General features: G+C 42.1%; 1 protein-coding gene across 6 annotated transcripts in view; it reads left to right on the top strand.

The window, feature by feature from the left end:
• The window catches only part of GLIS1 (GLIS family zinc finger 1), a 172,612-nt gene that overhangs the window by 123,649 nt on the left and 35,933 nt on the right, over positions 1 to 13,030 (top strand). For all 6 annotated transcript variants that reach the window (XM_046944912.1, XM_046944908.1, XM_046944909.1 and 3 more), the window contains exon 4: positions 11,650 to 11,811. In XM_046944912.1, coding sequence (XP_046800868.1) covers positions 11,650 to 11,811 — 162 coding nt within the window. The remainder of the gene's footprint in view (positions 1 to 11,649; positions 11,812 to 13,030) is intronic.

Here is a 13,030-nt window from a genome sequence, read left to right as displayed (position 1 = left end):
GCCTAGTTCTGACTTGCCAGTCAGTTCTGAAAGACAGTGTGAAGCAGAGCACTGAAGCAGGGCATTGAAAAGTTCTCCTCTGAAGTCTGTGGTGTGGGCAAGTGCCCACTGGGTCCCCCAGGGAGCAGAAGCACTGTTTCAGGACTAAGTGGATGGGTCACATATGCAGCTGTGGTAAACCCAAGGCTGAAGGCAGCTGCCTTTCCCCTCAGAGTGATGCAGAGGACCTAGTCATGGAGGAGAGCAGTTATAGGGAGTTACAGCCCCGGGACCCTTATTCCTGGTTAATTTCTTTGGGAAGTGGGGGGGGGGGGGGGGTGGAAGGGCAGTAGAAATCCTGGGTTGTCATAAGAGCCAGAGTTTGTGCATGGAAGAGACAGGAAGGGCAGGAGCTTTCTTTGGGTTTGGAAGCCAGGATCTCCTGCTCAGACTCTGTCCTGTCCCAGAAGTGATGGGAGCAGGTCCCAGCAGGAGCAGTGTCTTCTCTAAATCACCTCAATAGGAGTGGGGAGAGCTGTGCTGTCAGCCACACCAGTTCTCATGAGAGCTGAGCACCATGAGCAGCAGCTAGGAGAGCTCAGCATATCATAAGAGGAGCATATCATATCCACAAAGACTTGGAGTCATCCAACATCTTCAGTGCATAAACCCCAAAGGGTCTCCAGAGCCAAGAAGTGCAAAGTCGGCATGCAAATGTAAATTTGAAATCTATTCAGGCTCCGGGAGGTTTGGCTGGGGTGTGGTCTGAGCTCTGCCTATGGTTTGGAGTCGCTTCCTCTTGTTTTACCCAGGCTGCTTTGGCCCACGCTTGGCCTTGGCCTCCACCATGTGAACCTGCAGCGCAGGACTCGGCAGCACGCTTAAGAGGCGACGTTCTGCCTGCTGCTGGTGCACAGATAGCATCTGCATGTGTCAGGGCTCCAAGTACAGCGATAGGAGGCATAAACAACTTAAAAAAACAAAATAAACTCTTGCTATCAGAGTCACGAGGCGAGTTGTCCAGCACAACGTTGGTCTCTGACTTTATATTTAATTTTAGAAGCTGAAACTAAATGTTTTAATTTTATATTATTTTCAACATAATGCTAATTTGCTCCAGATGTCTGCTCAGATCCAAACGCTGCCATTTTGCATAGAAAGCATGTGCGTCAGTGATTTATTCCAAATAGCTTCTATTTTACTGCATTTCATTTTATTCTCAATGAAGTACTTAACAACATGTTTCTCTTTAAGAACCTTACTTAATCATATGGATATAATTTTTTCAATTTACGTTTTCAGTTCTTTAGTGTGGTGGCCACAGGGTGTTTCTTAACCTAGGAAGATTAAATGCACATGTTGAAAGCTGCTCAGATTTGATTCTGAGGCACTTTCATTTTGAAGTCCTTCACGTAAGGTACAGAAGTGATTGTGGTTTCCTGCTAGGTTACGGGACGGAGGTATAACTCTCAGGAAAACCTCTGCAGATACCTTCTAAACGTTGGATAATCATGCATGACAATAACATAATTTCATTTCTTTCAAAACTGTGGTCTGTGGAGAGTGTTTAAGACTTTTTTTATTGGGGTTCAGGAAAAAAAAAAGATTTAATTTTCTTGTCATTTCTGGGCTACAGTTCAACATTTCAATTTAAAACCTATTTCCGTTGAGTTCCATTTCCAGTTTTCCCGCAAAATATTAGCTTCGAAAATGTCTTTTATTCAGCCATTTATTTATTTATATAGCAGCATATTAAAATAATGCGAGGCAGCTCAATTTGGAGCCGTTGTTACTCACCCAGCTCACTGAGCCGTGCTGTGCGCAGGCTGCCCTTGGCCGGGTACGTCAGCCGTGTCCTCAGGAGCTGCGCTGCATGCATGACCCGAACCTGGGAAGCAAATTCATGCAAGGTTCTCACCCTCATTTCCTTTTAAAGAGTGTTTGTGTACACAGTCTGCAGTGAGTTGGGATGCTTCTGTAGCACACCATAGGTATCATAGCATAGGTACCGTGTAGCATACCTCAGGCATCAAAGCCTGCTCTTCCTCCCCTCTACAAATAACTTGATACATACAATCCCGTTTACTCTTAAGGTCCTACATGGCACGCTGTGACTGTGGAATTTACACTTTGTGAAGTCGAATGATTTGGAAGGCTGGTCATTCTCACCTTGCAATGTTGTTCATCTCTATTCATTTACATTTTCCCAGGGCATATGCTTTAATCTTGGCTTTTCACTTCTAGAACTAACCTTGCTGTTATTCTACAATTGTATAGTTTATTACGCTGAATTGTTGACACAGCTGGTAGGGAGCTAAGTGCTGTGGTTTCACACAATAAAATTTTAGACAATGTGTAGCACTTCTTTTTCATACATATCATTTGAAAGCCATATGATTCACCAATATGTGTTATTGTTATCCACCCATGTGGGATACAATCTATTTTAAATTAGTGAAGTGCCTTGCTAAACTCCCTGTAAACAATAAGACTGTGGGAAAACATTAAGTGCTATTGAGAAAAGAACACTGCTATACTGCCTTTTATCCAAAGGATCCCACAGTGCTATAGAGAATGGGGGGACCTGGCACTGCTGGCACGCCAGCTGCTCTTGTATACAGATCTCATCTTCACAATTGCCTTCAGAAGGGAACTTTACCACCTAAAACTGGAGCAGGGCTCGGTGAGCATCACCACTAGCTGTGCTGAGACATGTTCAGCTGGCTAGGATGTAGTAGGTGCCCACAAGTAAACGGTAGCAATGGGCTTTGGTATGTACACTGGCAAAATCTTGATTTAGTACCTCCTAGAATCATAGATTGCAGACTCCTCTGGAGTCCTAGGCACAGAATCCAACATGATGGCCTCACGGGTTGGTGTGTATCAGGCCAAGGCCGTGGTTGTGCTTGGCTAATTCAGTGTCTTTGGTCTGCTGAGGAGAGGAGTTACTTTGTGAGCTGTGATGATGTAACTGTTACTGTAAACCATATCTATTGTATCATGAAAGGGATATGAGATGAGTTTCCCTGCATTAAAAATAGTAGTTGAGGAGGATCTGTCCCAGGTGAAAACAGGACAGCAGCAGGTGGGGTGGACACTTGCTGTTGCTGGCTTACACCATACTGGCTGCAGGCTGGGCTTGATGCATGCTGGTCTTCGGTCTCGCGTGTTGGGGGACAAACAGAGCACAGATCTAATGAAAGACTTTTGTGGGGCACTGAAAACCCTGCTGATAGGCACCCTGTTAGCACACTACGAAGGAAGACTGGATAATGTGCAGATTTTTCTCTGCTTTTACTGGTTCATTAAGAAAGGAGAAAAATATGGGGAAAAAAGGGAAATTTTTCATTTCCATCTTCCATATAAGCATTTATTAGTGAATGCATTCAAAGTACTTCAATTAAAGTTGATTCTAGTTTCTGATGCCAAAATAACAGCGTAAGATTGTTTGCCTAATTCCTGAGAGAGTGCATTGTTTTTAGCAAGCATTTCTAATTTATGTGTTTGTCCTGCCTCTCTTCAAATCTGCCTTTGGACTCAGAATGTAAAGCAGGGTGGGCAGCTTGTCTGCCATTCTCTTTGCAGATCTCTCTCAAGGAATTGGGAGTGAGAAGTGCCCCCACACCGGGTACAGATGTGCTGATGGGCTCCCCAGCACACATAGCGGTGCTACGCTGAAAGAGAGCGCTCAACACGTTGCTCGACCAGCTCACAGAAGCAGGGTGTGTGATTTTAAATAACTGGGGTAAAAACCCTCAGTGACATCTTTAGAATATGAATGCCATGCCTCTTCTTGTTTCCTTTATTCCTTCCCCTCCTCGCACCCCCCCATTTTCCTTTTCATCTCTTCTCCTTTCAATTCCATTAAGCTTCATTGTATAATAATGTATCACAGTGGACTTTTTTCAATTATGTTTTTGATTTTTTTTTCCTGCTTGTTACTATAAAACTCCAGATGTTTTGAGACTTCATGGTTCTCTGGATATTTTTTCCTTTATTTTAATCTTCTTTTGTAACATGCCACACATGTGGTATTTTGGCCTTTTAAGATGCTATGCTATGCTAATCAGCTATAAGTTTGGCAATGTTTTTTTTTCTTTTTGTAATGACTCTTTTTTCCTTCTTGCCGTTATCCTCTGCTCTTTTTTCTCTTAATTGCAACTGGTGGGTTCACATAAACAACGCTGGGTTCTCCATCAGTCCTTGTGCTGCATGCAGTGTTTTAAGCAAATCATCTCTTCACTCCAACCCTGCAGGTCAATTATGAGCGCCTGTTCTATCCCATATGTCAGTGAAAACTGTTGTGCAGAGAGCTGTCTGCAGTGTAACTCACTAGGCAAGAGCAGAAGATAAAATTTTATTAATTTTTCAGCTGAAATAGGTGTAAATAGGTGCGAACTGGAATTGAGATGTTTTCTTTCACTGTTAGGTAAGACTTACCAATACAGAGACAGAGTTTGGGGGTTTGTGTAGGAAGCAGTATTGCTTGTTGAAACATCTTGAAGAACTGGAGTGAGCTAGCATGTTTCTTTTCTTCATGGTTCCTTGCTGGCACAGCTGGAGAAGGTTTTTAATTGATTTTGTTCAATCTTAATTTTGTCCCAGTAACAAGCAGATCTGGCTGCAGATATTGGAGCAGCAGATCTTGGATTGCATGTTGCTCTTTAATTTCAAATAAGTTGCAAGCTATTCCAAAAATTCCAGTACATAATAGTTTCCCAATTACGCAGGAGGAAATAAAGGGACCGGCATGTAGATTTTGGAAGAGGGGTCGTCTTTGCTTATTACACGACCGTATGAATTTTGCATTCTGCTTTTTAAGCCGTTGCTCCATGCAATGTTATTTTTGCCTGCAAGCCATAATACTGCATTCAGTCCAACTGTAATGAGGTTTGAGAAAATTGTTTAGTTTCCAAATGACATATTTAGCAAAACCTTATGGCAAAATTTGTGGCTGTCATGCTTCTGATAGTAAGAGATCCCTGACTTTGCTGGTTCATTCTCATATGTTGCAGCAAGTAAATGCAAGTACTCCTGTTTTGACAGATGTTTATCCTTCTGCTTGATTAAAGAAGGATGACAAGAAAGAATTTCAAGACTGGCAACAGGGTGTTGTGAAAATGGTAGGATGCTTTGATAGTTTCCCAGATATTTTGGCTTTTGCAGGCTCTGCTAGCTCACTGCAACGCTAGCTGCAGTGCCTGACCTCTGGGTACAAGAAGAAATAAATCTAGGAAGATTTCAGTTCTCTGAATGGCATTCCTGCCTTTCCTGACATGTAATTGTAAATTATCATGAGGAAGACTTTTGAGAGACAAAACATGTAGCACTTCTCCGGGACAGGCTAAGGCTGAGAGTCAGCGCTAATGAGCATAGCAGCAACCTTGGGAAAGGGTGGGCAAAACTCGCATCTAATGCCAGACTTACTCAGGAGCACAGATAAACTCACCTTACAAAGCAAAACCAGAAACCCAATCTCTGCTGCCTCTGTGCCCAGGGGAGAGGGACAGGCAGCTCCAGAGCAAGGCATGTCCCATCCCACTGAGTGGCCTTGGCTGGCCAGCTGTGTGGCCCCCTGGGATGCAGGGAGCTGATCAGGGCTCATGGCATCTCAGGTGCTGACACAGAGAGCAGAGAAACCCCATCTCGAGGGATGTTTGCAGGTAGGATTTGGCAGTCGGGAAAGTCTGTTTGTGTGTGGAAGTCACCTCACATGCAGAATCAGCCCTGTTTGCTGTTGAAAGACTGCTGGCTTAAATGCATCTGTTGTTTTGCCCTCCATGGCCCAGGTCTGTATTCCTCGTGCACCTGATAAGTCCTGGTACTGGGCTGGGGGGGGTTGAGGAATGCAGACTTAGGGCCTTGTAAGATGCATAACATTGAAAGAAATAAGAGGTGGCCCAAATTCTTGTTTAATTCAGTGACATATGCTGATCAAACGCCTCTACCAGGCTTTTCAGTATACTAGTATTTCCCAGTTTCACATTAATTAGGAAATATGCAACCAGTCTAAGAACAGATAAGCAGACAAAAGAACTGCTGCTGTACAATGTGTTGATGTCACATGATTAGTTGTAATTACCTTGAAAAGCCAACAGCATGAAAGATGCATTGCGTTTGTACCATGGCTGAGAACCTTGGATTTTTCTTCTCACTGTGAAACCTTTTACCTTTTTTGTCCTTCACACCAGCAATTGTACAGTAACGTGGCTGAAGTCCAGACTGCTTATTTATAATATAATTAATAGAATGAGTACCTATCAAATGCAATATCATGGGGAAGTGCCACTTTGCAAACATGAGTTGTTCAGACTTCCAAAAAACCCCCAGAAATGGGCTGGTCCCATTGTCCCCTTACAGCTATCTTCCATGGTCGTTAGTGCAGCTCCTACCAATTGAAATCTGTACATGGGCAGCCTGCAACGGGATTCTTTGGGAAGTAGAGAGCTCAGTCCTGTGGGTTACTTCTTATGCACACAAATAGTTCTATTCAGTTTAATAAAATTCCTTGCGTGAGTCATGTTGCCTATGCACAGCTATTTCCTTTATGTTGTGTAGCTACCATAGAGAATTAAAAATTTATCCCATCGGGGGTTTGCTAGAAAAAGCACATCTCCAAGTCGGATACTTTGATTCTGGTGTTGGATGGATGGACTCGAGTACTGAAGTTACTGACGTTTGTAACAGATCGGAGCCTCGTATGCCTCCTGCCATGTTACCAACATGAGACTCAGTGTGCTTTAAAACATTGGTTCTATTTAAAGAGTGGTGTGACTGTGTCCTCCCCTCCAGAAGGGATACACAGCTTCACAAGATCCTTTTTTCTCATAATGTGTTTTCCAATAAAATTTCCCCAATTTTGTAATCAGCTGGGAAGAAAGAACATTTCACAATGTTCATAAGGCCTGTAGATGTTTTGACCAGACATAAGATTTCCTATTGATAGTATTAAACGCTTTGGAATGAAATGTTTTGGGTTTTCCATCTGTAGGCTGTCTGAGATGTCAACAGCCAATATGACCTGCTCTTTCCCTTTTAGGCCTATAAATAAAAGGCAGCTTGTTTAGCAGATCTTGCAGCAGAGAGCAGAGGTGTATATTAATGAGCTTTCTCTAATGGCACACTGGATCTATTTAGCACTACAACTGTGAAGGCTTCTCTTTTTCAGTCATAACTCATTTCCTAAGAAAATGTCAGCTATTGCTTCACCTTATGGTCTGAGCTGTTTAGTTTGTAGTTTATTTCTTCTGATCTGCACCACTGACAGATATTCTAGACGTGACTGTGATTAAATATGCTTATGAAAACGGTAAACATTTGATAATATAAGCCCTCATGGGGATATGCTGTTATTTCTGCATGGCAGCATTCTCAGGTGCATTCAAAGCATGATGTGGGAGCAAAGAAGAAAACATTTTAAGCAATTACAGTTATTAGATTAAATTGTTTTGTTAGGAAAATTGCGATGTGTTTAGATCACCGTGAGATAATTCAGTGTTCTCATAAATATGCCTTTGACATGCCTGATATTCCTGCAGTTATATTCCAGCGAGACTGTAGTGTAAAATAAAGATTACATATGTATTTCCATCTGGCATTGAGCTAATTTAGTCCTGTATGTTTCTACAGCACTTTTTTCCCATGTAGAAGCCTGATTCTAAAATGACATTAGCTATAAAATCCAGTAATCACATCACGCTATTCACTGCAGTCACGTGGCATTGTTTTGTGTCTGTACTCAGACATGCGTAGCCATGGCTGAAGCGCACATTAACAGTCTCACAAGAGGACAAAAGTACTAATGGCAGTATAATTAGTTTTTAAGAGATGAACTTGTTTAAGAGCTCTGTTGACTTTTACAGACTCTGAGGCTCATGCAGTGGTTGTTGCTGTTATCGCAGGCATCAAACGTCAACAAAATGTTTAAAATTGTAGGACTAGGCAATGACAGATTGGGGCCAGATGTCTGGGAGATACTGTCAGTAGCCTTCTCAGTTGGTCAAATAGCTCTTGGCATCCTTGAAGCCCTTTGGAAACTGAACATTTATTCTTTGTAGTTGGAACTTAGACACGTCAGGGACTGATGGCCCTTCCTGGTGGTTGTTTGAGGAGGAGGAAGAGCACCCCATTTTTCTAGAAGTAGTTTTATTTGGTTTATATTTAAGTATGTATGCACTCCCACTCCACGTGGTAGGAGTAGGTAGCAGGGTTACAAGTGGCAGAGAACAGCAGAGAAGCCCAGGAGTTACCTTAGAAAGTCACCTTAACACAGTTTACCCAGCAACCCATCAAAGTTACCATGTCCTTGTAGAGCTGTGGGAGCAACCACACTCTCCCTTTGAGGAAGCTGGGTCGCAGCAGAGCAGCCCTCACAAATGGGATTGTAGGGAAAAGCTGCAAGGGGTACAGTTACCAGATCCAGCAAGACAGAGTTGAAACAGAGGTTTTCCTGGAATTCTTCAAAGAGGTGAGGACCTTTCTGCAGCTCTGAATGAATTCCCTCAGCACTATGCCTGTCAGCTCTTTGTGCCAACTCCTTTCCTCTCTCTCTCTCAGGCCTTTCACCTTTGTACGTCTTCCTTTCTGCTCATCTCTTGCCAGCAAGGCTCACATTCCCAATTCCTTTTCTGCTGATTTTCTTCATATTTAGCCACCCTACTTGTAGCAGCCATGCCTCCTTGAACATACGAGCTTTAGTCACATCACTCTTTGCTGATGTTTTTTCTCACCTTATGTGGTTAGACTCAATTAGACACAGCATTGTGACTAACCCACTACAAGTTATCCAGCATAATCGAACTGGATAATACAATTAATAAAAATGAGAAAATAATATAATTAAGAAAAGCCTCCCAAGTCCAGGCACATGTACTGAGTGAGTGGTGCTAATACATCATCTTTGGATTCTGCGTTAGCATCAAAAAAAAAAGGCTGCTGACCACAGTAAAAGTATTGCTGTAGCTCTGAGCATTTATGGTAGGGCCTGTTCCTTCTCTTCCTCAAGTCCCGATCCAGCAAACTCTTAAACATGTGTGCTCTCATGTGTTTCAAATTAAGCTTGTGTTTAGATGTTTTAGGACATTTGCCATTGGAATTTTTGCTACTGACATCAATGGGAATGAAGCTGGACCCCTAATTAGTTTGGACTATTCTACATACTTTCCTACTTTACATTAGGCTGTAGGTATAAAGCTGAAGACTGATAATCCACTAGCTAAATGTACTGAGCTTTGTGACTGAATAGCTGAGAAATGCCTTCTGTGTGCTAACAGCTCTCTCCAGTCCTGAGATAGCATGGGGGCAAGAAGGATCAGGTTGTAAAGTGTCGCTGTAGGGATTCTGGTGCCAGCAGTCTATAAAGTCTGCCAAGGACCCATTAACAAGGAGTGTTGTCATACAGTGTTTTACTGAGCTGTTTAAGGGGATGATACAACTGCGTGGACACAACACTGATCAGAGAAGTGTGAAGAAAGGTAGTGATAAGAAAAGAAAGGGGTCTGGTTCGCAAAGAGGAAAAGGTCTTCATCACCTCAGAACACTAAATCCATTTGCCAGAGGTTGTCTTTATGGAATGTCATGTGGGAAGTATGGACTTGCCAAACTGCTCATTCTTCCTAGACTTCAGCGTATTTGCACATTTCAGTGCATCGTTCTGAATCCTTTGTCAGATTTTTAGTGATGACTAGAAAGCAAGATTGTTTCTTGTTAAGTTTTGGTGGCTTGGATGCTTCCAAAACTCGCCCCTTCCCTCTCCAACTTGTTCTGAGGGGAACTGTGGTCAGGCTTCTGGAGCCCTAGGCTGTAGGTCTCTGGATAGCTCCGGAGCTTTCATCATGGCCGTGATGGGGAAAAATGAGAATACTTACATATCAGATACTTGTCTGCACACATAGACCTATATATGCCATTTGGGCGTTCAGGGTCTGCCCAGAGCAGAAAAAATATGTAGGATGGTAAAAACCATAGTGTATAGGTGACTGAGAATGGCAGAAGTTTGCAGTTTGTCTGGAAGCCCTCTGTGGGGGTGTCTGTTCGCTGGAGCGCACTGATGTGTTTTATCTCCTGTGTGCAGAGCTGATCCAAAGATGGAACACAGTCTGTGAAATGAAGCACTGGCTTGAGAATACAAATTACTTTGTTCAGATGCTTAAGACACACCCAGATCTGAGCAGGAAGTGAGGAACCTTTCTCTACCAGCAGTCAGAATTGCTTTTATTGGGTACACGGAGACCAGGTGCCTCCAGCTTACGGCATCTCCATCTGCTTCCACTTCCTATCCCTCTGCCACAATGCTAGATGCAAAAACAGAGTCAGAAGTTTGCACACACCAAAATGTATGAGAGGTGTGTGTGTAACAAATAGAACGTGACGGATAGGCAAGAGTACAATTCCTGTGATACCATCCAAAGAACCACAGGTTGTGAATGTAAATCTACTGAACAAAATCCTGACTCAGCAGGAGGTGACAAAGCACTTGTTAATTTTGTGGTCAGGATTTTGCTCTTCGTGAGCAAGAATCATGTTAAAAATATGACTTCCAGAAATTGTTGTCCTACTTTCTATCTGTAAAAATTGTTCTTGGTACTGACATGAAGGTGCACCGAGTTGTTTCTCAAGTACGTTCTTTGAGGTCCTGAATTACATTACAGTCAAATCAGGTTCCTATCTGTATGGACACAAGAAAATCTGTGATGAAGCTGCAATGCGGAGTGGGCAAAGTACATACACACCACCACATGTGAGTATGTGTGCATGGAAACATTTGTGAGCGTGTGTAAGTATCTGAGTGCACGTTCTGGGCTTGCTGGTGCGTTGATGTGCATATACATGTATTTGTGCTCACCTGAGTTCGTTCTCAAAGCCCATCCTAGGTAGTACCTCCCTGCAGATGAATAGGCATCTGCAACACTGTAACACTGAAAGTTAGCAGCCGTTAATGCAAAGCACTCTTTCCTTGGCCTATTAGTTTGAAATTTTATTTATTTACTTATTCCAATTTAATTTGAAACAGCTCCTTTTGTTATGAATGCTGTGCAGCATTTTATTACTATGTTCCTTAATGAAACGGGTGCTTAAGAACTCAGAATTGCTCAGGTTACTGGCTGTATAAGTGCTGAGAACAGATCTGAATGACAGAGCTAGTAAAGAAAAGGGTGCAGAATGACAGCAGAGTTCCTTTGGATTGATCTTCAAATGGATCAGGTCCTGTAATAGTCTGTGCTCATGCGCTTCAGAGTATTGCATTTCAGACATCTGAAACCAGGTTTACCCACCACAAACAGTTCCTCCTTCTCTCTCTGTAGCAGCTAATTGTTATTGCCCACAGTGGTTCCTGTGCCAATTAACATCTGAGAGAGCTCATCAGAACACTTGTTCTTTCTTTAAGTTTTCCATACTGACACCATGTCTTTAAGCGTTCAGTACTTCAGACAGAACGTGTAGGATATTTATAACCCATGTATTATTGTTGAGCTACACACCATGTCTTCAGTGACAGATTAAATGAACAGCACAAAATGTTGTGTTTCATCCATAAATTTCAACAGATGTTTGAATGTTGGTTGATTTATTACATGTCCAGCTTGGATCTTACACTGTTCTCATTGTGGCTGCACATGGTTTATTTAATACTGCTTTACAACCATTTTTTATGACTTTTTTTTTTTTCAGTTTGAAGGGTGCAACAAGGCATTTTCTAGGCTTGAGAACCTTAAGATTCACCTCCGAAGTCATACTGGGGAGAAGCCGTACCTGTGTCAGCATCCAGGCTGCCAGAAAGCCTTCAGCAACTCCAGTGACCGGGCAAAGCATCAGCGAACGCACCTGGATACTGTAAGCGTGATTTCAGGATGGGAGTTGTGCTGTTTTCCAATGGTCTTTGTACACAGTCTTCTCTGAACGTGGACAGGGGCTTTTCCTTTCCATGATGGGTGCCTCAGAACACTCAGCTATAAGCAACTGCACTTTTGTTTTTAATTGAATTTGAGAAATAAAGAACGGTATGATCATGAAAAGGCAAATTCAGCTGTCTTACTCATGCTGAGAAATAATGTACTCAGGAATAAGTTACTCAGCAAACCCCCATTGTTCTCCTTCCAGTAAAAGAAGGAGCCTGTAGGATAAGGTGTAGCATGAGTGAAAGCTGAGTCATCGCTGCTGTACTAAATGATGTTGTTGTCTTGCTTCCTATCCTCTATTGCTTCAAAAAGTCTGTTCTGAATGAATGCAAAAGCAGCTCAGACATCTCAACAGAAGGTATGCCTTTCTGTTTTGGACGTAATTTTCTGAAGGTAAAGATACATCTGTGATATTTGTAAAGTACGCACCACCAGAATTAGCTGTAAGAAACAAATGCACATTTATATACAGTTGGTAGATTCTGGCTCAGCTCCACAAGTCTTCTCACTTGTCACATAGAGAAGTTGGGAGCCTGTCTAGCGTGGTAGGCTCTGATAAAATTAAATCGCTGGAGGATGGGGAAAGAAAATAAGTAGGCAACTTTGTAGACAAGTTAAGTGCTCAGCATAAAGCTTTTAAGGAATAACAGCCAGAGTTGTTCCTTTGTCTTTTTCAAAGAAGTGAATATATGGTTTAACGTTTGGCCAAGTGTTTATGGGGCAGAACTTTTGAGTTTAATTGATATTTACTTTTTAAGCAGTTACACATTTCAGACAGTGCAGCATTAAGGAATGTCTAATGTACATTATGCCTTGCAAAAACAAACAAGTAAGAGAAGCAAGTCAGTCACATTTTCCAAACCAAAGCACACTTACAATAACAATGTTTTATTTATTTGAAAGTCAACCTGAGATATTTGAATTTGTAATTAGTTCGAAAATGCATCTCTTTTGAAACTGGATATGCTAAATTGTGGGTGCACAGTTTTGAAGTTTAACTGCTTGAATCTAATGGATATATTTTATATTAGCCAGACACACAAACTGAATGCTATTTATTAGTTGTGAAAGATAAATCAGTGAGTTAACAAAATAGGCTGAAATTTGTATATCTGTGGATTATTGAAGACAAATCTCTTAACTTTCTATTTTCT

The sequence above is a fragment of the Gallus gallus genome, chromosome 8, assembly GCF_016699485.2.
Source record: "Gallus gallus isolate bGalGal1 chromosome 8, bGalGal1.mat.broiler.GRCg7b, whole genome shotgun sequence".
In the NCBI taxonomy this organism is placed as follows: domain Eukaryota; kingdom Metazoa; phylum Chordata; class Aves; order Galliformes; family Phasianidae; genus Gallus; species Gallus gallus.
Note: the sequence above shows the minus strand (reverse complement) of the source record. Positions and strands in the feature narration are given on the sequence as shown.